This window comes from Podarcis gaigeae, assembly GCF_964106915.1.
Source record: "Podarcis gaigeae genome assembly, chromosome: 3".
NCBI classification, from domain to species: domain Eukaryota; kingdom Metazoa; phylum Chordata; class Lepidosauria; order Squamata; family Lacertidae; genus Podarcis; species Podarcis gaigeae.
The window spans coordinates 54,326,214-54,348,196 of record NC_139680.1 but is presented as its reverse complement, the minus strand read 5'-3'; the positions used below and the strand labels follow the sequence as shown (position 1 = coordinate 54,348,196).

Here is a 21,983-nt window from a genome sequence, read left to right as displayed (position 1 = left end):
CATACAGTTTAGTCTTCTTTATACTGCTGCGAGTTTTACTTTTTGTTTATTAGTAATGATGTTTTATGTTCCATTTCACCCCACAGTTTTTCTAATATTCTATGTTGGAAAGTCTAAATAGTGTTTATTATCAAATAGTGTGAAACCCAAAGCAATCATGTTATCTTCTTGCTAAAATAAATGTTGGGAATTAAGTATCCCATATTTTTAAACCTCCCCAAATATGTTTTCTTGCTACGTGGAACAATAAAAATTATATTAATTGACATTTTCTCCTACCATTTTGCAAGGGGGAAAAATTCAAACAAAAGAAGACTGTTGAGTGTACATCATCAGTTTGATAGGCATAGTGTAATTGAAGTCTCAGTTTTGTTGTTGGTCAGATTTTCTAACTCAGTGGATGAAAAAGTTATATCCTAATTGTTTAGGTACTGATGACAGCAACAGTTTATTTAAAGAGAAAAATTCACTGCAGCCTTTGCCACTGTTTTATTTCCTACCATCTCTTAAAACAATAAGCATGAGCCCCGAACGTGGCATCATCTCCTCTAGTCATGGTCTACCTGTCTAGCTATGCTTTTATTTTGTGTCACAGGGGTGACATAGATAACTGGAATTCAATATGATAATTTTAATATTATAATCTGATTTTTGTCATATATTTCTTCTTACTCAAGGTAACAGCTGGCTAACATTTGTTCTAGTAGCTGCTCCAATACTATTATAGCTTGAAGTTGAATGCGAGTTTATTTTTAGTTCCTGTCTTGAATGCTGCTCAGTAACATACTAATTAACAAAGTAATTACATTTTATGATTATCTGCCTGCTACTTTTGTCTGTAATACCATGATAAGTTGCATTTTTTCAATGCAACTGAGTAGATAACCTTAGCATTCATTTATAAATATCACAAAGAAACACAAAATGCGACTTTGATGTGACAAGATCAGTCATTAAGATGAGCTGTTTGCTGAATGTCTTTACAATCCAAATGAAAGATACTTAGCTTTGGATCAAGAAATATCTTAAGTGAGTGGAAAAGCCGCTTGTATAAGGCAGTTCCCCACCCAACAAAATTCTTCCAATTTTCCCATTCTGCTGCAGCTCCTGCTATACCCACACCTTTCCTGCAGGGCCATTAACCCCCTTCTAGTAGTAATTTGTAGAGAAGAGTGGAGCCAGGAAAACCTATTCTGTGAGACTATAGAATCCACTGCTCACTCAGTCTTCCTTAAGCTGTGGTTCTGAGCATGCATACTTGAACATAAGTGCTGTTTTAAAATACTAGGAATAACAGCACTCAAACAGCCAGAATCCCAAGGTGTGTGATGTTTTCCATGCTCACTAGGGGGCTTTATTACATCCCCTTTCCAGTTGCAGCCCCCATCCCATAAAATCATCCCCTAAAAGTCAGCATTCTTTGGTGCAGCGGAAAGGTAATCATGAGTATAAGCCTGTTGCCTGAGTGTATGAGCTTCTCTAAATTTCTCCACTCTGATTAGAATCAGATTTTATTTAAAATATTCTTAGCAATGAAATACTTAGCAATGAAAAAGCAATACTGAGCAATACTTAGCAATGAAAAAGACTTTAGAAGCAGTGGGTATTCAACTAAGTGTTACTCAAGAGTAGACTGATTAAAATTAATGAACATTACTAAATTACGCCCCTTTATTTCAGGGGGTCTATGTAAAACTTAGTTGAATGCCACCCAATATGAAAATGTGATCGTGGTATATCAACATACTTACAGAATCTGTACATATTCAGTAACATACCGTGGCAAACACCAGTTGTAAAGCTAACAGCACATACAGCGGTACCTCAGGTTAAGTACTTAATTCGTTCCGGAGGTCCGTTCTTAACCTGAAACTGTTCTTAACCTGAAGCACCACTTTAGAGAATGGGGCCTCCCCCTGCTGCCGTGCCGCCAGAGCATGATTTCTGTTCTCATCCTGAACCAAAGTTCTTAATCCAAGGTACTATTTCTGGGTTAGCGGAGTCTGTAACCTAAAGCGTATGTACCCTGAAGCGTATGTAACCCAAGGTACCACTGTAATTGGGTAAATGCCTCCAAGCACAAGTGCAAATTCTTAGATTAAGTTATTTGCCTTGAAACTTTCGCCCAAGCATATTGAAGCCACAGTTCTATAAGTTTTTTACATCATTTGCTTGCTAAAGATGTTCAGTTTTTAGACACTGAGTTAATTTATCAACATGACCTTTTAGCTTGCAATTTTAAAAGTGTGTTTAAAGAAGTGTTTTATATTGTCAATTCTTACAATATAACATGGGCGTACAGCAGTATATACAATAAAATATAAAACACCATTTAAAAAAGTACAAAACAGATAAAAATGATTGGCTGACCAATTAATTCAAACAGTGCTATAGGCCTGTCTTTATAAAAGTTCTTCAAGGGACACATGGCAATGAAAAATGAGAGTGCCTGCAAAATCTCTGATAGAACAATGTTCCATAGCCTGAGATCAGTAACACTAAATCTCCAATTTCTAGTGGAGGCTTATTAAAGGTAAAGGGACCCCTGACTATTAGGTCCGGTCGTGACCGACTCTGGGGTTGCGGTGCTCATCTCGCTTTATTGGCCAAGGGAGCCGGCATACAGCTTCCGGGTCATGTGGCCAGCATGACTAAGCCACTTCTGGCGAACCAGAGCAGCACACGGAAACACCATCTACCTTCCCGCCGGAGCGATAACTATCTACTTGCACTTTGACGTGCTTTTGAACTGCTAGGTTGGCAGGAGCAGGGACTGAGCAACGGGAGCTCACCCCATCGCGGGGATTCGAACCGCCGACCTTCTGATCAACAAGTCCTAGGCTCTGTGGTTTAACCCAAAGTGCCACCCGCTTCCCTGGAGGCCTATTAGACCTCTGTAAAATGTTGGGCAACTAGCAGTACTTCTCCAGATGATCAAAGTTGTGATTTGCTTTTAACAAGGAATGCAAGACTAGAAAGTTCAGTATATTCAATGCCTTAACACACAACATAAATTTCTTTCCTTTTAATAGACTTCCACAGGAAAGTAATTACAGCAATTTTACTTGCATGACATGGTTTGGAATGGAAAAAACACTGAGCAGATCAGCAGAAGTATATTTTCCAAAATGGCTGCTAGCCATTGTTCTGCAGCATCTATTTCATAAACTCACATCCATATACTGGAAAATTGTTTACACAGACGTGTGTCAACCTGGTCCTAATGTCTATCTACTTTTTTCCATTGCAAACCATGTCTTCCAAGTGGAAATTGCCTATGGCAATTATAAAGACAGGACTGATTAGTTAATATATGATGCTTTGAAGCCATTACTGAAAAAAGATTAAGAAATACCCAATAATAACAATTTGTTATTTTGTGAATAACAAATATGAAATGACACACATGTTCATTGATACATACTATTTGTATGTACCTTGCATGACAGATACTTGTAAGCGGCTAAAAAAATTCCTTGTACACTCCCCCATCTTGTCTTGGTCTATATCCTTCAAACAAAGCTGAGCCTGAGGTGAAGACTGGATTGGAAAGAAGTATGATATAAGCAGAACTGACTGTGACACCTAAAGCGCTTTTACAGACCTCTTTTAAACTATCTGAGCAAGTACTACATAAAAGTAACAGTTCAGAGACCTATTTTCTTTGACCAAAGGTTTTAAAACAAACAAAAAGCCATGCATATATGCAAAACATTCAGAATACTTGACTGGAAGGCAAAAGTGCTGAAAATGAACTACACAAATTTGTCATCTTACCTGCTACCCCTACATTCCTCCCCTCCCCCTTGAAATATCAGTATGTTTTATTTGAACTCCAGAGCTTTGGAGCTTCTAGAATACTTTGGATGGAGAAAATAACACAAATCTTTGGCATAACATATGCTATGGAATTGGACAAATTTCTACATTAATTTTGTTGAAGAAATTGTACTTTTAAAGAAGATGTGAAGAAGGGTGATATAGAAAGTACTGAGGGAACATTTTATGTCTATTGTTAGAGGGAGATACCATAGGGAAGATTGGCTGTAAGAGAAGGATAAAGTAACCTGTTCTGTACACTCCTGTATATTACTAGTTCCAGGCTGTGTAAAGTTGATTATTTCTGTAAACACCCCCTTCATTGTTGGGAAGAATATAGCAGTTTTGTTTGTAAATCTGAGATGCAAGGGTGGGGGTGTGATTAACATGAAAAATCAGGGGTTAGTCATTGGTTTTTTTAATGTAACCGAATCCACCTCTTGAAATTCTCCTTCAAGAAGAATAGCTCAACTTTGTTAGCATCTTGTATTTTGGATATCGCTTTTAACAGTACCTAGTCTTTTTTAGATTTCATATTTAAGAGCTAGTGCATAAATTTATTTACTGTGTATGGTGACATTACATTTTTCTGGTGCTGCACTATTTTGGTTTCTTAAAACTGAAAGTAATTATTTTCAAATAACAGTTAAAACAATGGACTGGCTTGCACAACATGCTAAGAAAACTTTGCTCCTCCCTAGGTTTTTTTCCTGCCATACTCTAATTATGTCGACCTCTGTAGCTTGTGGTTAGTGAAGAGATAGCTTCAGCATCAGTTCAGGTTTGGATAACATTCTAAATCTAAGCCAAACACTGGCTTAGAGAAGTAGCAAAAGGTGGAGCAAAGAGACTGCAAACTCCTCTTTAGGAGCCACAGAGTCTCATTAAGCCAAAGTTTGTCTTAGTGTGATTTGCCAAGCATGCCTTGTGACTGAGGGCTCTGATTGCTAAAAAAGAAAAGAAAAAACATGAAATGTTGTGCAGGTTAAGATTTCTTCATGACTAAAAGATTTAGAAAGGAAAGTTTTAATTTTAGTTGATTATGTGGGAAATATTTTATGAGTAGATATGAATAGGTATTGCAGATAACACTTGTACATGCATTTCTATGTGATAGAAAAGGAAGTATTTTAATAACTACACTAAAGCATTGGTAATGCAAGTGTATAATTTTTGTATTGGCTAAGAGGAATGGATGGCATACCCTGCAGCTACAGAATATGTGTTATATGGCATTTTGAAAAAATAAGATCTAACACAATGCATACTTTGAAAAGGCACAGGGAATAAAAAAAATCTTTTGTTCAGTAGCTTGTTGTATCAAAGGTTAAATAGCGTGAGCTCTGTGGTTGTCTGTCATTCCATTTATTATTTCAGTAGCTGCAAAAATTTTCATGTAGGGTTGTAATCTTTTTATCAAGAATGTAGCATTCTCTGTGGATTTGAATTGCAAATGACTGAAAATAGTGGAAATGAAAATACAACTGCATCTGTTCTATATCACAAGTTACGTAGATACCAGAGTGTGGTCTCTCTCTCTCTCTCTCTCTCTCTCTCTCTCTCTGTGTGTGTGTGTGTGTGTGTGTGTGTGTTACACAAAGTATGGAGCCTCTGTACCACATAATGAAGTCATGTTCTAGCTGCTATTTTATTGCTCTCTGAGCACAAGAATCCTGCATGAACAGTACTGTATTCAGTATTACCAGTGATAAATGCCTCAAATCTCTGTATAGAGGAGCCAGATTCCCAAGTGATTCCTGTATTCAGGCTGTTGGGGCTTGGACCTACATGAAGGTCTATCCAAAGCTAGGTTACAAGAGCTGTGGAATACCATGGTGCATGGTGTAGTCTTGACAAGGCTATGGTATTCCAGTACTAACGCAACACAATTTTAATTTTTTAAAGAAGATTTAATTGTATTGTTTATAGTATGGACATATTTGCCACCCTGCACTTCTTTGGAGGAAAGGCAGGATTTGTTATTGGCATCTGTCTGTGTCAAGAGACAATGGAGTGTGCCTCTGGCGTGAAGTCACATTGCTGGAGAATCACAGCACCTGCTGTTGCTGCAGAGACAGGTAACTTGTAACTGCTGCCTTCCACATTGTTTTTGCCTGGGTAGTGTGTTTGGAGGTTCTGGGCTGACCAGATGACAAAATCCTTCTCTTTGCCTCACTGATATGGACCAAAGGAAAGCAGAGCAAAACTTTAGCTTGGCTGCAGGAGTTGCTGGAAGGAGGCGTACAAGATACCATTCAACCATCTTAGGGACTCCATTCTGGATTGTCTCCTTAGTCTTTTCTTCCCCCGAAGATGTCATGCAAAGCAGCAGATAAAATGCCAGATAGAAATTTAATAAATAAAAAGTAGCACTATGGTAAATATTTTGGTATGCTGTTGAGGCATAGCTGCGTGTACACCTCAGCATCTTACCCTATGGTTGGTATCAGTGCTATTTTTCTAGAAAAAGAGGTGCCAGAACTCACCGTGAGCACTTCCCTCATTCTCTTAGCATGGCAATGGTGCCCGCCTGAGAGGTGGCTGAACTGAGTTCCGTTGAGTTCTAGCTGAAAAAAATCCTGGTTGGTATGATCTAGCAGTTACAGTGGTACCTCGGGTTACATACGCTTCAGGTTACAGACTCCGCTAACCCAGAAATAGTACCTCTGGTTAAGAACTTTGCTTCAGCATAAGAACAGAAATTGTGCTCTGGCAGTGCGGCAGCAGCGGGAGGCCCATTAGCTAAAGTGGTGCTTCAGGTTAAGAACAGTTTCAGGTTAAGAACAGACCTCCAGAACGAATTAAGTTCTTAACCCGAGGTACCACTGTATAGGCAGGACAACACATAGGATTTAGTCAGGTTGAAAAGAGCATCATGTTGATGAGTTTGCTAGCAGCAGATAATGGTCCGTCTACAGTTGATCATGCAAGAATATGCCATCTGCTCTGGAGTAAAAATTGTTTTTCTGCCAAACAAGGCGGGAGAGAGTCCTAAGGCTTTTGACTGCAATAAATGTTCAGACATCTAAACCAGTTTGTATAGACTCATCCCAAGACATATGACAGTCTAAATCTAAAGTAGTGTGATTTGTAAATGTAAATTTCTTTTATAGGTTGTGAACTCTTTGGGCAGAAGTAGTAGCATTTGGGGAAACTTATGTTGCTCTGAGCCCCTGGGATAGAGTGCGATATGAATCCAATAAAACAGTAGATAACCTTTGCGAGTAGTTTCTAATGTTGCACATAGTAATTCTACCTAAAGTCATGTGAGTTTATGTGCAAAATATGAATTTATACAAATAATATTAAGCTACAATGAAATGAACAGGACAGCTTAAAACCAATTAAAATATAGTACAAGTACTGTGCTATGTCTGTTTCTAGATTCATGTGTGAATTTTTAGCCTGCCTAGTGCAACCCCTCCCAATGTTGTTCACAAAATTAAAACCATTTAGAAGTATTAAATACATTATGATTATATACACTAGCAACATTTCCCTCCTTTGTTTAAACTTTACATACTACTTTTCATCCTCCACTGTAGCATTGAAATGTATATCTTCATGACAATGGTCAGCCATGAATCTGATTATCATTGTACCGGCCAGCCATAGGAAATTGGAGGATTGGTACCTCTAATGTATGTATTTGGTCACTCATTTCCCATAAGTTTTAAGTCTCTAAGGTTAATGCCTCAAAGGATGGGTAGCAAGGCAAAGCAGTACCTGTTCAGGTTTCACACAGCTTAAAGTATATTGGTAAGGAGTTGGACTGTGGACTACTTCCAGGCCCAGTTCTGAAAGCTAGGAACTTGAAGCCACTGGCTCATTCTGCAACCTTGGTGTTTGGTGGCTCCCTTCCCGCACTTGGGAAGGCACAGTGTAGGCTTACCAAGGAAAGGCTGTGAGTCAGATTTTTCAAAAATTAATAGCTGCATTATTTAAATAAATGTGCCAGTGCTTCTGAAATAAACAAGGGATTTCATGAAGAAAGGGCATTGAGGAGCACAGCCTCCAATAAGAAATGTCTTCCATTTTATTACTCTCTCTCTCTCTCTCTCTCTCTCTCTCTCTCTCTCTCTTTTTTTTTTTTTTTGTAATGGCTAGACTACTCAAGGTTGTTAAATTATACAGTGCATGCTTTTATCGTTCCTTTTTGTTAGGGTTGAGAAAAAAAATACTTGGAGTATTTTCTTTCCTGCAGGGCTAATGTGTAAGAACTGAAGTGAGGTGGAAAAAAGTTGCCTATCAGAAATGAAATTGTTCTTAATATCTCTTTGGGGGAGGCTTGCATCATGAGTGGCCCAGCTGCGTTTGTGTTTCTTACCATATTAAAGCAATCTTTGTTTATGTTAAAAGTCTGATATACAGAGCAGATCACAAACTGAACAGTTTTTCCATTCTTGTCTGGTGCAATCTTTGCACTGTTCTTACTCCTTTTTGTCCAACACAATGTATTTTTTAAACTACTGTAGAGGCCATTTGCCACTTATGTGGGGGTTATGTTCTGGGCCCCTGCACACATAAGTGAAATTGTGTAAAGTGGGGAGCACCCTTTAAATGCTCTCTCTTTCGCTTTTTCTTCAATCCAATCTGAAAATACTGTGTTCAAAAATATCAACAACTAGAATTAAAGCTCTGGGGGCTGGCAGGAGGCTGTAGGATGAATGGAAAAGCAGAGTTAGTAGCTGCTGCTGCTGCTGTGCTACCCCTCACATCAGCTGTTAGGGAGGCTAAGCAGCGTAAACAAAGCCCTGCTGCACCTCCAGTCTCTTCAGGGCTCTCCATCTTTCTTTTGGACTCCAATTGAACACAGATCTATTGAATGCAAATCAGACATGATGTTGAATACCTCATTTTCAAATATGACAGTTAAAAAAATAGGCATGTAAGGGCTATTTTTATTAGGAACCTAGCATAGGGCTGCCATTACTGGGATTTCAAAGGTGGCATTGATGTTCGTGGGGAATTTCCAAAATGTGGTGCTTTGTTCTGAATCGTAGGAAGGCAATTGAAAAATTGTGATATTTTCACATTTTTTGTAAAAAAAAGCTTAATAATTTTGGGGGGTTTCTAATAAAAAGCTCAACAATTTTTTAGGTGTCATTTCTTTAACTTTTTGAAATATGTCAACCCTACCCATATGGGAAAGTTTAAACTCTTTGGATGTTTTTTTTGGGGGGGGTGTCACTCAGATAAGGAAAGCAATTTTTGTTCACTTGCCCTACAGCCCTCACTCCCAAAATATACTCCAGTGTGTTGGAAGACCCTTCAGAATAGATTTGGCATGGGTGGTTCAGGGGTTTGCAGAGGGGAGGGGAAACTACTGAAAAGCACTTCTTCTATACAGCTGAGTAACACCATTTGGTACAATGGTTCCACTTCTGCTATGGTCTTGACCAAGACCTCTCTCCTGCCAAAATCTACAAGCTGCAGGAAGAAAGCCTCTTTGGTACCCTCACATACCTTTAAACACACACACACAGTTGCAAATGATGTCTGTTGGGTTGCATTTTAGTTTCATCCAAAGTTGTCTTTTAGATGAATATTAGAAACAGGACTGGTTACAAATCAACACAAAACCAGGCTTGGGTGGCCATAGTTAATTTACTGAAGCCCACTGAAATTGGTGTGTTTAAGCATGTTTAAGTGTTGTGATGGATTGTGCCAATCAGTGGGACCCGCTAGTAAACCCTGAGCCATTTTCAGGTAGATCTCAGTGCCACATGCTGTTGAGTGTCTCTTACTTGCCTTCTCTGCTCCCTAGCTTTGTTTGGCAAATGTTTTAGTTTGACCCATGCTAGCACCAGCAGCTCCTTGCAAGCTAGGTAGAGGTGGCTAGGATGGAAAAGAAGTTTGTTGGTTAAAGAGGAACAAGGCCTCTAAGGAAAAATGTCCAGGAGTCATGTTTAAGAAATCTAGAAAGAGGAGGGAAGAAAGAAACATGGGGTTTTTTTGGGGGGGGGGGGAATAGGCACAAATTGAGTGTGAATGGAGATATTTCAGAAGATGTGTAAAAATAATTTCAGGGACATGCAGAGGTGGGGAGAGGAAAAAAGAAAAAGCACTGGCCACTTAGAAGCCCTAACATGGGGAGACTGTCCTACTATCTCCAGAGCAAATGTCTGTACTCAGCATATGGAAAGCTGACCTATGTAAATCTTTGCTACAAGGGAAAAGCTGTGGCAAAGAATTTAGCAGTTTTCAAAGCTAGATTGAATATCAGCAGAAAAGGATGCCAGTGATTGCTAGTGGATTATGCCAGGTGTTTTCCTTTGCCTCCCCCCCCCCCCAATTTTGTGACAGGCTCTTTCTTTGCACCACCATTTTGTGACTGGAGTGCCTTAGTAATTTTCAACCATCTCAAGTGAGCCTTGTGAGTAGAAAGTTTTGGAATAACATATTTATTTGGTGTGATTATAAGTATGTACTCTTGCCTGAGAACACAGGATCAATCTTGGTCAACTTATTCCAGCATTCTTTGCAAGAGTCCCAGCAACCAGGAGGCAATAACTGGTCCATCATAAATTGGCCAATAGCCAGTCTTCTCTGCGCCCCAGATTAGATGACTCCAAAGGATTCTGGCCACCCTTGAGAAGCTGTGGTCAGAGTCCCCATCACTCCCTTTCCAAAAGGGGTCTCTAGGAAGGTGTCTCTGCTTGATATTAAGGGACAAGTAGGCACAGAGGAAGAGAGATGTTCCATATGTGCATATTTTAGCTAAACAAAGACATATAATGAAATTTGTAAATGTAATTGATAGGTATGGTTTAGTTTCAAAATGTTTTGCTAGCATTCCTGCTTACCTTTATCACAAAAAGAAGTCAAGCCTTTTTTGCTTTTGCTAACTTAATGTACTTATTCTTTAATATTAATGTATTGTTTGTACTTGCTGTCATTTTAATAGCACGATAAAACATCACTTTTAATGACATGTGGCATTCAGTACCATGCCACAAAGTGTCCTGTCAGATTATTTTGAAATTCTTTTTTCTGAGTAAGGAAGTAATCTTTTATATGTGTATTTGTGCAGGTAATATATGCTTTGAACACAAAGAATGATGAACATGAGGCTGCTATTCAAGCCCTCAAAGATGCTCATGAAGAAGAAATCCAACAAATTATTGCAGAAACCAGAGAAAAGATTCTGCAGTATAAGAGTAAAGTTTCTGAGGAAATGGATCTCAAAAGAAAAATCCAGGTTTTAGAAGAGTCATTGGAAGATCATAAAAAGATGAAGCATCAAGCTTTAACTGAGTTTGAAGCATATAAAGACAGAGTTGAGGATATGCAACTTTGTGCAGAAGCTCAGCATGTTCAGCGTGTAGTAACTATGTCACGGGAAGTAGAAGAAATTAGAAAGAAGTTTGAGGAGAGGTTGCGGAGTTTTATACAATTACAAGTACAGTTGGAAAAGGATAAACGTTCAGCTCTTGAAGAACTAAGAGCTACACATAGACTTGAGGTCCAGGAACTTGTAAAGACCCATCAGAACCAGAATGCTACTTTAAATAAGGGACAGGAAAAGTTAGAAGAATTACACAGGCGGGATGTGGAAGAACTGAATGCCAAAGTTGAAGAGCTAAGAGTGGAAAGAAAAAAGCTAATTGAGGACTATGAAGGTAAACTCAGCAAAGCTCAATCTTTCTATGAGCATGAACTTGATACTATGAAAAGGTCGCAGCTATTTACGGCTGAAAGCCTGAAGACCTGCAAAGAGAAGGAAATAGAACTAAGAAAGGAGTTTCAAAGCCAAGAATCTGTTTTACGAAAAAACCTGGGAAAGCTTAAGACTGAATTGCAGATGGTACAGGATGAAGCAGGTGGTCTACGAGAAAAATGTCAGAAACTTCAAGTAGCACTCAACACAGCAGAAAACAATGTGCAGGTGAGATGAGAATTGTTACATTATTTGTTTAGAACAAAAGTAATGTAACCTGTAAGAAGTAATGATGATTCACCATTTGTATGTTGATTGTGAAGTTTCAAGTCTTTGTCACTACCACTTGGCTGTTTCACATCTTTCCTATATACATGATAAATGACTTATTGCATACTGGACCTCAAAGACTCAGTTGCTGGGCTTTTCCTCAACACAAAGTGGTTACCCGTAGTGAAAAGCATTACAATGCTTCTGTCTATAGTTAAGGGATAGAGTGTTCTACTGGGTGTTCCATATATTGAATATGCAAGGAAATAATTTATGGGTGCATGAAGTTTAGCTAACAGTTTTAACTTCTTTCTACACAAAAGTAGTTTCTTTGTCAAACAAACAAACAAACAAACAAACAAACAAACTGGTAAAACGTTTTGAAGTGGCCTTTGGTTTCTTATCTGAGTCAGATGGGGAATGTCAAACTCTGGTTGATTTTGTCCCTTACTATATGGAAACTAATATTGACTCTGCTGCTTTTGGTATTTAGGTTGTAAAAGTTGTGCAAAGATAGGTGTTTATAAAAATACCTACTTTGTTCATTTACTTACACACAAGTTTAGTTGAAATAAATGAAAAAGATGTGAAGCTAATTGATGATACGTTTGTATCCAAAACATATAAATAATTTTTAGTTACTTACTTGTGAGGTTTTAAGCTGTGATCGTCAACTTCTTTCATATGTTGTACCAGACGCTTCCTTACCAAACAACCTGAGATCCAGACACCTTCAGAGCAAGGTTCATACCCCCCATGCTGAAATTGGCAGGTGCCCTCTCAGTGTGAAAGGTGAGGACATTCAAGATGAGTCTCAGTAGTGCCTTGTGGGGTGCTGTTCACTTGGGCACTGCTATTTCCCTTGTAAGTTGTCTGAGAAGTAGTACTGCCCAAACCAAAAGCAGTGCATGGAACATATCTGCATATTAGCCTTCATAATGACCCTAAATGCAGAAGCCTATTGGGAATCCCTCAACTTAGCACTCAAGAAGGATGCAGTACTGCTATTTTAGAAGTTTCACATAACTGTTTTGGCATGGGTAACCCTACTTTCACATTAGATTGCTTGGGAAGTTGCATAACTCAGACAAAAAAGTCCCATGAAAGCTTCTGTTTCTGAGTTAGCTGCACTTCCAACACTCCCCACCTTAAATAGAGAAATTCCTCACGTGCCCTTCTGTTAATATTCAGTCATGTACTGCTTCTCTCTCTCTCTCAGGCCACCAGATGCTGAGATGGGGACAGGTTGAAGCAAACAGCAGGATGATTCCTACTAAAGGAGCACAGTTGGCCATTCCTGATATAAAGGATCCAGTCATTCTATTTTCTGCTTTACCATATTGATGGTTTTTGAGGATGGATATTCCTTCCTGCTGCCTTTGGGACTTTAGATTGCTGAAGGGCTTGTTGCTGTGCTAGCTGCAGAAACACGTTGCCTTCCTCACCTTACAGTAGATTTAGAGGGTGAAACATTTAAATATGGCATTGGTTCAAGTTTATATCCAAAACTATGATACAGTTTTTCCAGGTGAAACTACAGTAGATTTTCCTCTAACAGTGAAAGCAAATGACAATATGAAGTAATTAACAGTTAAAATTGGTGGCTTTGATCCAGGGACCCGGACCCCTTGGGCAAGCAGATGGCACTTATATTGATGCAACAAATTTGGGGTTGTATCCAAAGCAGTGCCCGTGGAGTTCTGCTGATGTTTCTCCTCCTCCACCCCATGCTTCCCAAATCTTCTCTGGAGAGTCTCCTAATCCTCCAAAGCTGATTTTGAGGTTGGGAAGTGCAGGGGAGAAGAGGAATAAATAGTTCTGTTCAACCAGCACACATCTCTTGCACTTCTGGAATGGAAGCACTGGATGCCACCCCCACCAATTTCCCAGCCTCAGCTTGAAGCCACCAGCTTCACTTTGGACACCATTTTAGGGGGTCCCCTGACCCAGGACTTTTTTTTCCAGCTTGAACTCACTGGAACTCAGTTCCAGGACCTCACAGGTAGGCGCCATTGCCATGGTAAGAAAACAAAAGGGAGCGGGTGGCACTGTGGTCTAAACCACTGAGCCACTTGGGCTTGCTGATCGGAAGGTCAGTGGTTCAAATCCGTGCAACAGAGTGAGCTCCCATTGCTCTGCCCCAGCTACTGGCAACCTAGCAGTTCAAAAGCACAACAGAGCAAGTAGATAAATAGGTACTGCTGCAGCAGGAAGGTAAACGGCGTTTCTGTGCACTCTGGTTTCCATCACAGTGTTCCATTGCGCCAGAAGTAGTTTAGTCATGCTGGCTACATGACCCAGAAAGCTGTCTGTGGACAAACTCCGGCTCCCTTGGTCTGAACCGAGATGTGCACCACAACCCCATAGTCGTCTTTGACTGGACTTAATTGTCCAGGGGTCCTTTACTTTTACCTTTTATAAGAGCATTGCCCTTACCCAAAGGAGTGGCTTTTAGATGCTACAAAGGGGGCTGCAATGGAGTGAACTCAGAAAATATCTTTTGATCCTCTGCATCCTAGTCACATATTATGAAAAAACATGGTTTAGCACTGTGTGTGTGAACTTGCAGTCACATGTTCACTCTCCTCCATGGTAAAAGGTTGTTACCTTTCTACTGGGTTCTCCATTGTTTTGAACAGATGAGCACATAAACTAGACATGCATGCCAAAAGAGTTACTCTCCTGGGATGGGATGGTTACAGTGGTACCTTGGTTTACAAACTTAATCCGTTCCGGAAGTCTGTTCTTAAACTAAAGCATTCTTAAACCATGGTGTGCTTTCCCATAACAGCGGGAGACTCAATTTACAAATGGAACAAACTCAACAGGAAGCGAAACATGTTCTGCTTCCAAGGCAAAGTTCACAAACCAAAACACCTACTTCCGGGTTTTCAGCGTTCTTAATTCAAGTTGTTAATAAACTAAGCTGTTCTTAAACCAAGGTACCACTGTATTTTGAAGTGTAACTAAGAAGCGGATAGGGGGAGGGGAGTTATTGTTTTGTTTTAGTTTTGTTCTTGTTTTTATTATGAATGTTGTGTTTTTATCTTGTGAATCACTCTGAGATCCATGCATGAAGGGTGGTATGTAAATTTACCATAGTGAATAATATTAATAACAAACTTTTTCCAATTTAACCTATTTTGTATCCAATAATGGATTATGGGACTTTGGTGGATTTTGCTGCTTGTGACTAAAAGTTACTAAAACCTCTTCTATCCTTACCTCAAAACTTAAATTTTTATTCTAGCTTTCTTCTTTTCATTTTATGTAGACTGCCTCACTGAAATCTCACTTCTGTGGCGTAGTCATGAACTCTAATAGTTCTTGAACATCTTTTTCTAATTACCGTAGTTATCAATTGACAGTTCTTAGCCAATTCTCCTGCTTTTATTCCACATGGGACTAAATGCATGTTTTAAATGTTGATTTACTTACCTCCCCTAGCCCCAAAGACTAAGAAGTGGTTCTTCTTGCCATTCTTCCTGCAAATTTGATATATATTGTGCTAAATAATGCAGTCATTAATATTTAGTACAATGGCATTTTCAGTCTTCTTTCTCTGTGCACTTTAAGCACTTATCAATTTTCTATGAGTGTCATCTAACATAGCTTTAAGGCTTGAAAAAGGAATAAAAATTATATATTGAGCATGCATAATACATAACATTGATTTGCAATCAGTCACACATAGCTTAGTCATGCCTTTTTCCTTGTAAGCTGCTTTTTAAGTTGGCATATTTTCTTTAATAAAGTTCACTTTTGTAATGGGAACTTAATATGTTGTTCTAATTAAATTGCATTTTTTTCTGTCAGGGCAGAATGCCTACATGTCTATACTATTACTGGAACATTTATTCTGACTTATCTGAATGGCCATACAATTTAAAAATGCACCACCTGAGTTGTGCTTGATGAGTACTTAGAACACAGCCCTCCTGATGGTGGAAGCCTATTTGGTCCCTTCTTTCCATTCAGAAAAATGTCTTCTATTTTTCATATTATCTTATCAACATGATTGTTTGTCATGTTGCTGTTTTAGTATTTTTGTTTGCTTCTGTGTGTGTGTTGTTTTCATCATGGAGTGTGAGGCTTGTGGGCCTGTACACCCACCCAGCCACATCAAATGTAAAAGGAAAGGGTTACATTTAACTTTGTATTGTTTTCTGCGTTGATGGGGGGGGGATTAATTATTAGACACATTGGTACATCAGGCTTGTATGCAAGAGGCTCACAGACTTTTGTGACTAAAGCACTGCAAGAATGTCCAGGCAAGAAAGTTGCTAGCAGCCTTTGTTTTATAAATTGGTAAATTTCATTCATAGTTGTCCCATTTAAAAAGCATTACTTTGTCCTTTTAATATGGTTTTCTCTTCTCTTAGGCTCTTCAAAAACAGTTGGATGATGTCAAAGATGAGGAAATGTCATTGTTAAGCAAACACAAAGAGGTTGAAAGTGAACTAGCAGCTGCTAGAGAACGTTTACAGCAACAGGCCACAGATCTAGTACTAAAAGCCAGTATGTGTGCATATGTTTTTATGTGCTTTGTATGTAATCTACCTTAAGTATATATTCAGAATGTTTTTGTTCACTAGTTTAATGCAAAAAGCCTGTTTTATACAAAGCCTTTATAACCTTTAAATGATGAATTGAAAAGCTTATAGTATAACTCTTTTGTTATTGCTAGACTTTACTTGTATCAAGAGTGATGGGAATGTAGCAGCCCAGGCCAGATAGTTTCTCACTTCTCCCACCAACCCCCAAGTCACTACAACAAGTTGGCAGGGCTGCCCAGATGTCAGTCCCCTGATATCATTATGACATTGGGTGACAACTTCAGATAAGTTATCCATCAGCACAAATCATCAAATTATTGGCACTGTCAAGGAGTGCTGCTTACCAAGGAACAATTGGGAGCACACTTTAAGTTCCTGCCCCATACCTGGTGTCACATATTATGTCTGGTGTACAGCAGATATGTTTGGTTTGGGGGTAATGGCCTCATGTGTCTAATTTGGCCTGCAGGCCAGAACTTCCTTACCCTGCTGTCTTAAATTTTGAACTTTCTAGCATATATGTGAAATATAGTGGAAAAAAATCATTGTTAAACTCTTGAATATATAATGCAAACATGCATACTGAGAGACTCCAAAACACTCAGTGTGAAGTCTTGTATTCTCTATTAATTAACTTTTATAATTTCCAAAGAGGTACCTCTTGCAGCAAAAACAACTGAATCTTGTGACGTTTTGAAAACTTACACATTTATTATGGCATAATTTTTCATGGATTGCCTTGCTGGTTTTTGGCTTGTTACTGTTTTACAATTTGAAGGCTGGTCCACACATTAGAACTCTTTTCTCCCCGCCCAGCGCAGAAATACAGTTGGCTTGAGGCACACAATTGAGTGAAAAGCTGCAACCAAGAGTTGTTACCGGCTTGATGGTACTGTGTCATGGGCCAGATCCAGCCCAGATGCTGGCAGTTACGCACTCCTGTTGCTGATTGTTCCCTACCTCTCCAAAATAATAACAAAAACTGTTTCAGAAATTTTATTCAATACAGTAATAATTTTGGGCATAACCTTCTGTGCACAAGCCCAGCACTGCTATTGATGCTCTTATTGAGTGTAGCCTGTTCAGGATCCTGGAAAAAAGGGAGAATTAGTGGATTGCTCTATTCAATATATAGAAAAGCTTTATAATTATGGGTACTGCTGGGTATGCTGCACTTTGCTCACTACAACATTTGCCAGGGCTGCAAGTGTTAGGGAGTGGAAAAGTTTAGTGGACTTTTAGGGTGATTTCCTCTTACTTTAGCAGTTCAAGAGTTGTGTCAATTAGTTAACTATAAAATGAGTTAACTATGAATGTTCTATGACAGGATTACTCTTCAGAAGACATTGTTGTTTCACTTGTGGCCCAAAGATTTATTTGGACAACATACATAATGAGGCAGGATTTTATATAAGAGCAGTGTGGCATTAAATAATAAAATTGTTATATGATCAGTCTATCTTACAGTGAAGTTCTATACATGTTTTCTTAGAAATAAGTCATTCTATATTCAATTGGTCTTACATAGGAGTAAATGTATATAGCAGTGGTCAGCAAGGTTTATCTTGCTTGGGCCGGATCGGTCCTGTGGAGATCCCTCCGTGGGCCGGATCTCTTGCATGTGTGAGCACGCACGCCTGCAATTTTTGTGTCTGTCTCTGCGCAGATGCGATTTCTGCTGACGCAGAAGTGAGGCCCCTTGCTGCACTGCGCAAGATTAGTACAGTGCGTGAGCGGGCGACTCGGTTTGGGGGTGGCTTGTGGGCCTGTCAAACGACTTCCACAGGCCGCTTCCGGCCCATTGGCCTTAGGTTGGTGACCCCTCGTATATAGGATTGTGGTCTAAATAACACTTAGCTGCATTGGGGCAATCATATCAGCTTAATAAAGCTAGATATGAACAAGCCTTGTAGCCACACATGCAGCCCCTTCCTTCCGTCCTTCTCAGTGTGTTGCAATCGATCCTTGGAAATCCGTGGGAACCATAATTTCCAATTAACATCCAAACTGATAACCTGTGGTTACCAGCTTTGGTAAGGACATTCAGCTGACTTCAAACCCTGGTTTTAAGGTCCTGGCTTGTTCTGAACCTGGTAACCATATTTTCCCAGATCAGACATAATGGGAAACTTTCTGAATTACCACAACACAACACAAAAAGGAACAGGGAAGTAGCACTGCAGGTACAGAGCATGTGAACAAAAGACTCATGCTTCTTAAACCAAGATAGGATAATCTAAACGCAGCCAATGCTCGATGCCATTCTTACACAATTGTGTTTGGATGTGTCTCTGATTCTAAATTCATACTTTCTTTTCTTATAGGTCATATTGGAATGCTTCAAGCTACACAAATGACCCAGGAAGTTACAATAAGGGATTTGGAATCAGAAAAATCTAGATTAAAGGAGAAACTGTCCCAGTTAGAAGATGAAAGAAATCTATTACAAAGCAAAACACAGAGCCTGGATGAAAGACAAAGGCAACAAATTCTTGCACTGGAGAAGGTAAAAGAAGTAATGCTTTTTCAAAATGAACAACTTCCGATTCAACAGTCCTAAAGTGGAGGGTGGTAGGAGGAAATACTGTGGTGGAGGAGCCACTTCTTAAGCCCTACTTCTTTACGCTGGCCACAGAACACTGGGAATTTGAGGGAGGGGATATTTTCTGTACCCTCTCCCTCAGTTTATCCTTTTAAAAACATTTTCTATTATCACTAATGGGACAGGGAAACATGTCTGCTCCAACGCCGACTTACCTCTTTGGTCTTTATGAGAGGGGTGTCAAGGCCTCACCCAGAATGCTTTATTTCTAGGCCCACTGTCCCTGAGACACTTCCAGTACTACAGCAAAGGTGGAGTTTTCAGCTGCCAAGAGAATATGGGTGGAGTCTTGTATGAGACAGAGAATGGTGGTAGAGCTGCAGAATTGAAGGTCATAGGCGGGGACAAAGATTACAGTGGAAAAAATGGATGATGTCATGAGTTCAAGTTTGTTTGTTTGAATTAACAGAAAGTGAATGAAGCAAGGGAAACACAACGAGAATATTATGAGAAGGAGCTGATAAAACTGCAAGCTAGGCTGGAAGGGGAGGCTGCACAATTAAATGAGGCTCATTCTAAGACCTTGGAGGAGTTGGCATGGAAACATCATACTGCTCTTGAGGCAGCGCATAGCACTGCTAACAAGGAGAAAAAGAAACTGCAAATGGTAAGAGAACTATAATGTGAGGACTGTTCTTAGTTTTGCTGTATGAAAAGGATTTTGAATTAAAAAATCAAGTATATAGCATACCTTAGTTCCAGATATTTACCAGTAAGAGGCTTGTAAAAGCAAGAGGAAGCATGTAGCAAATTTTTCAGCTATACGAATTATTTTCAGCAGAAGAGATTGCATATTAATATTACTTATATAAAAAATGGGCAGCATTTCTCTCCAATTTCTCATTGGCTAATAATAGTCAGGTAAGAAGATAAGAATTTGCTTTCTCAGTCTTTTACAACACTGTTTAGAGACTTCTAGGGCTCTTTTGTACCTCTCATTGATTGATAGGACAGGTAAATTAGCAAAAACAATAGAAAGGGCATGTAGAGTTAAAGATTGGGAACATTCACTTCTGAACACTTTCTGCTAGTTGCAAATCATCAAATTCTTGTTCATGTATAGTGTATGTATCTGGTCTACCCATTAGGAGTCAGTTACTTGATTCAGTTTTGTATGTTATACAAACACTGGTGGGAGAGGAAGGGCCATAGCTCTGTACTTTGCATGCAGAAGATCCAGGCTCACCTCCCAGCATTTCTAGGTAAGGCTAGGAGAGAGCCCTGCCTGATAACCTGGAGAGCCACTGCCAGTAATTTTTGACATTGTGGACCATCAGCCTGACTCAGTGCAGCTCCCTAGGTTACTTTGGGCTTACTTGTGTCTGTCCTTCTGACCACAGGTAAGCGTCAGTAAGGTTAGAATGTGGGCATCATAAATATCCATTCATGTCTTTGAATTACCACTATGAGTTGGTTTAAACTGTGATGTTCATGTAAGCTGCTTTGAGTGTTTATACACTTTAAAGAAAATAAGTATATAAAATGCATTTTGAGGTAATAGGTGAGGACCTATTGGAGGCAGTGTATACATGGAGGGAGCCTTCTGTGTGTATATCTCAGGCACAGGCAAACTTGGCCCTCCAGATGTTTTGGGACTACAACTCCCATCATCCCTGACCACTGGTCCTGTTAGCTTGGGATGATGGGAGTTGTAGTCCCAAAACATTTGGAGGGCCAAGTTTGCCTATGCCTGGTATATCTCCATACTAGACCTAGAATAGGTAAAGGTAAAGGGACCCCTGACCATTAGGTCCAGTCATGGACGACTCTGGGATTGTGGCGCTCATCTCGCTTTACTGGCATACAGCTTCCAGGTCATGTGGCCAGTATGACTAAAGCTGCTTCTGGCGAACCAGAGCAGCGTACAGAAATGCCATTTACCTTCCTGCCGGAGCAGTACCTGTTTGTCTACTTGCACTTTGACGTGCTTTTGAACTGCTAGAATAGACCTAGAATACCATACAGTAAAGAGAAATGGCCAGGATTAACCTAACAAATGTCATCAGCAGAAACCCTGTGCATGGAATTCTGCTTGAGCAACAGAACATGCAGCCGATGCAGGATTTAAAACGCTGTCCTCCAACCCATCAGCTGATGTCATCGGTGATGTCATCTAATGGGCAGGTAGATGTTTCTTTCAGGATATGGCCTCACAGGCCAAATTGTACTCTGTGACGGGCCAAGACCAACCCATGGGCTAGAGGCTGTCCACTCTTTCTTTAAAGGTTGCAAGAATAGTCTCAAATTCCCCTGTAGCAACTTTGCTAGTTTTTTTAATTATTTGTTTCCTAGCGAAAGATGTACCATACTTTTTTTGAGAGAGATGGGGGCATGTACTGTTGGGAGTAATTGTTTTTGATTCATTGTTTTCAACAGGCCAGGTTAATATTAAACTGACAGTCCCAGTACTTTCATGAAAGCCCTCGGCTGACATCTTAAATTTTTACATTTTTTATCCTTGTGTTTGGGTAGTTTCACTACAGAATAACATCTTGAAATTAAATATTTTTATTAGACCAGACGTTTCTAAAACTCTCATCTATGAAATGGCATATTTGGCTCAAACCTTTGTTTGTTTAGAATTACACTAATTTTGGACTTGTCCAGATGTTGTTACAAATTTACTAATATTCTGTCTCTTCTGCATGTTGGACTCATTAGAATGGGGAAAAGGAGAAACATTTCCAGCACTTTTATTAAATATTATTTGTGTCAACAGCAGGTCTCTCTGTTTGTCTTATAAGTAATAGATAGAGCAACCATGAGCATTAGAAAAACAGACTAATATGAGTCCTGCTTCAGTATGTAATGAACCTAAACAGCATTTCTATTGTTTTTCGTTTTCTTAAGGAGTTGGAGCAGCACTTTGAAAAAGAGAAGATACATTTTGAAGACGAGAAGAATCAGCTTCGACAGCAGTTGGAAAACCTGAGGGAAGAACTGACAACCAAGCTGACTTCATCCAATCAGGAGGCAAGAATCAGCTTAGTCATATCAGCTAACTGTCATGTGCATTAGACCACTTTTAACCAATACTGATATTTTCTTTAGTCAGTGTTTTAGAGCTGTATGTTTA

The 21,983-nt window shown here is 39.4% G+C and overlaps 1 protein-coding gene across 24 annotated transcripts in view; it reads left to right on the top strand.

Annotated features, from left to right (window-relative positions):
* FAM184A (family with sequence similarity 184 member A) overlaps positions 1-21,983 on the top strand; it is a 62,060-nt gene that overhangs the window by 9,173 nt on the left and 30,904 nt on the right. For all 24 annotated transcript variants that reach the window (XR_014562240.1, XR_014562241.1, XR_014562242.1 and 21 more), the window contains 5 exons: positions 10,853-11,707; positions 16,132-16,267; positions 18,630-18,811; positions 19,317-19,514; positions 21,758-21,880. Coding sequence is in view for 18 of the 24 variants with exons in the window: in XM_083731063.1 (XP_083587189.1) it covers positions 10,853-11,707; positions 16,132-16,267; positions 18,630-18,811; positions 19,317-19,514; positions 21,758-21,880 (1,494 nt within the window). In the remaining 6 variants the exon portion in view is untranslated. The remainder of the gene's footprint in view (positions 1-10,852; positions 11,708-16,131; positions 16,268-18,629; positions 18,812-19,316; positions 19,515-21,757; positions 21,881-21,983) is intronic.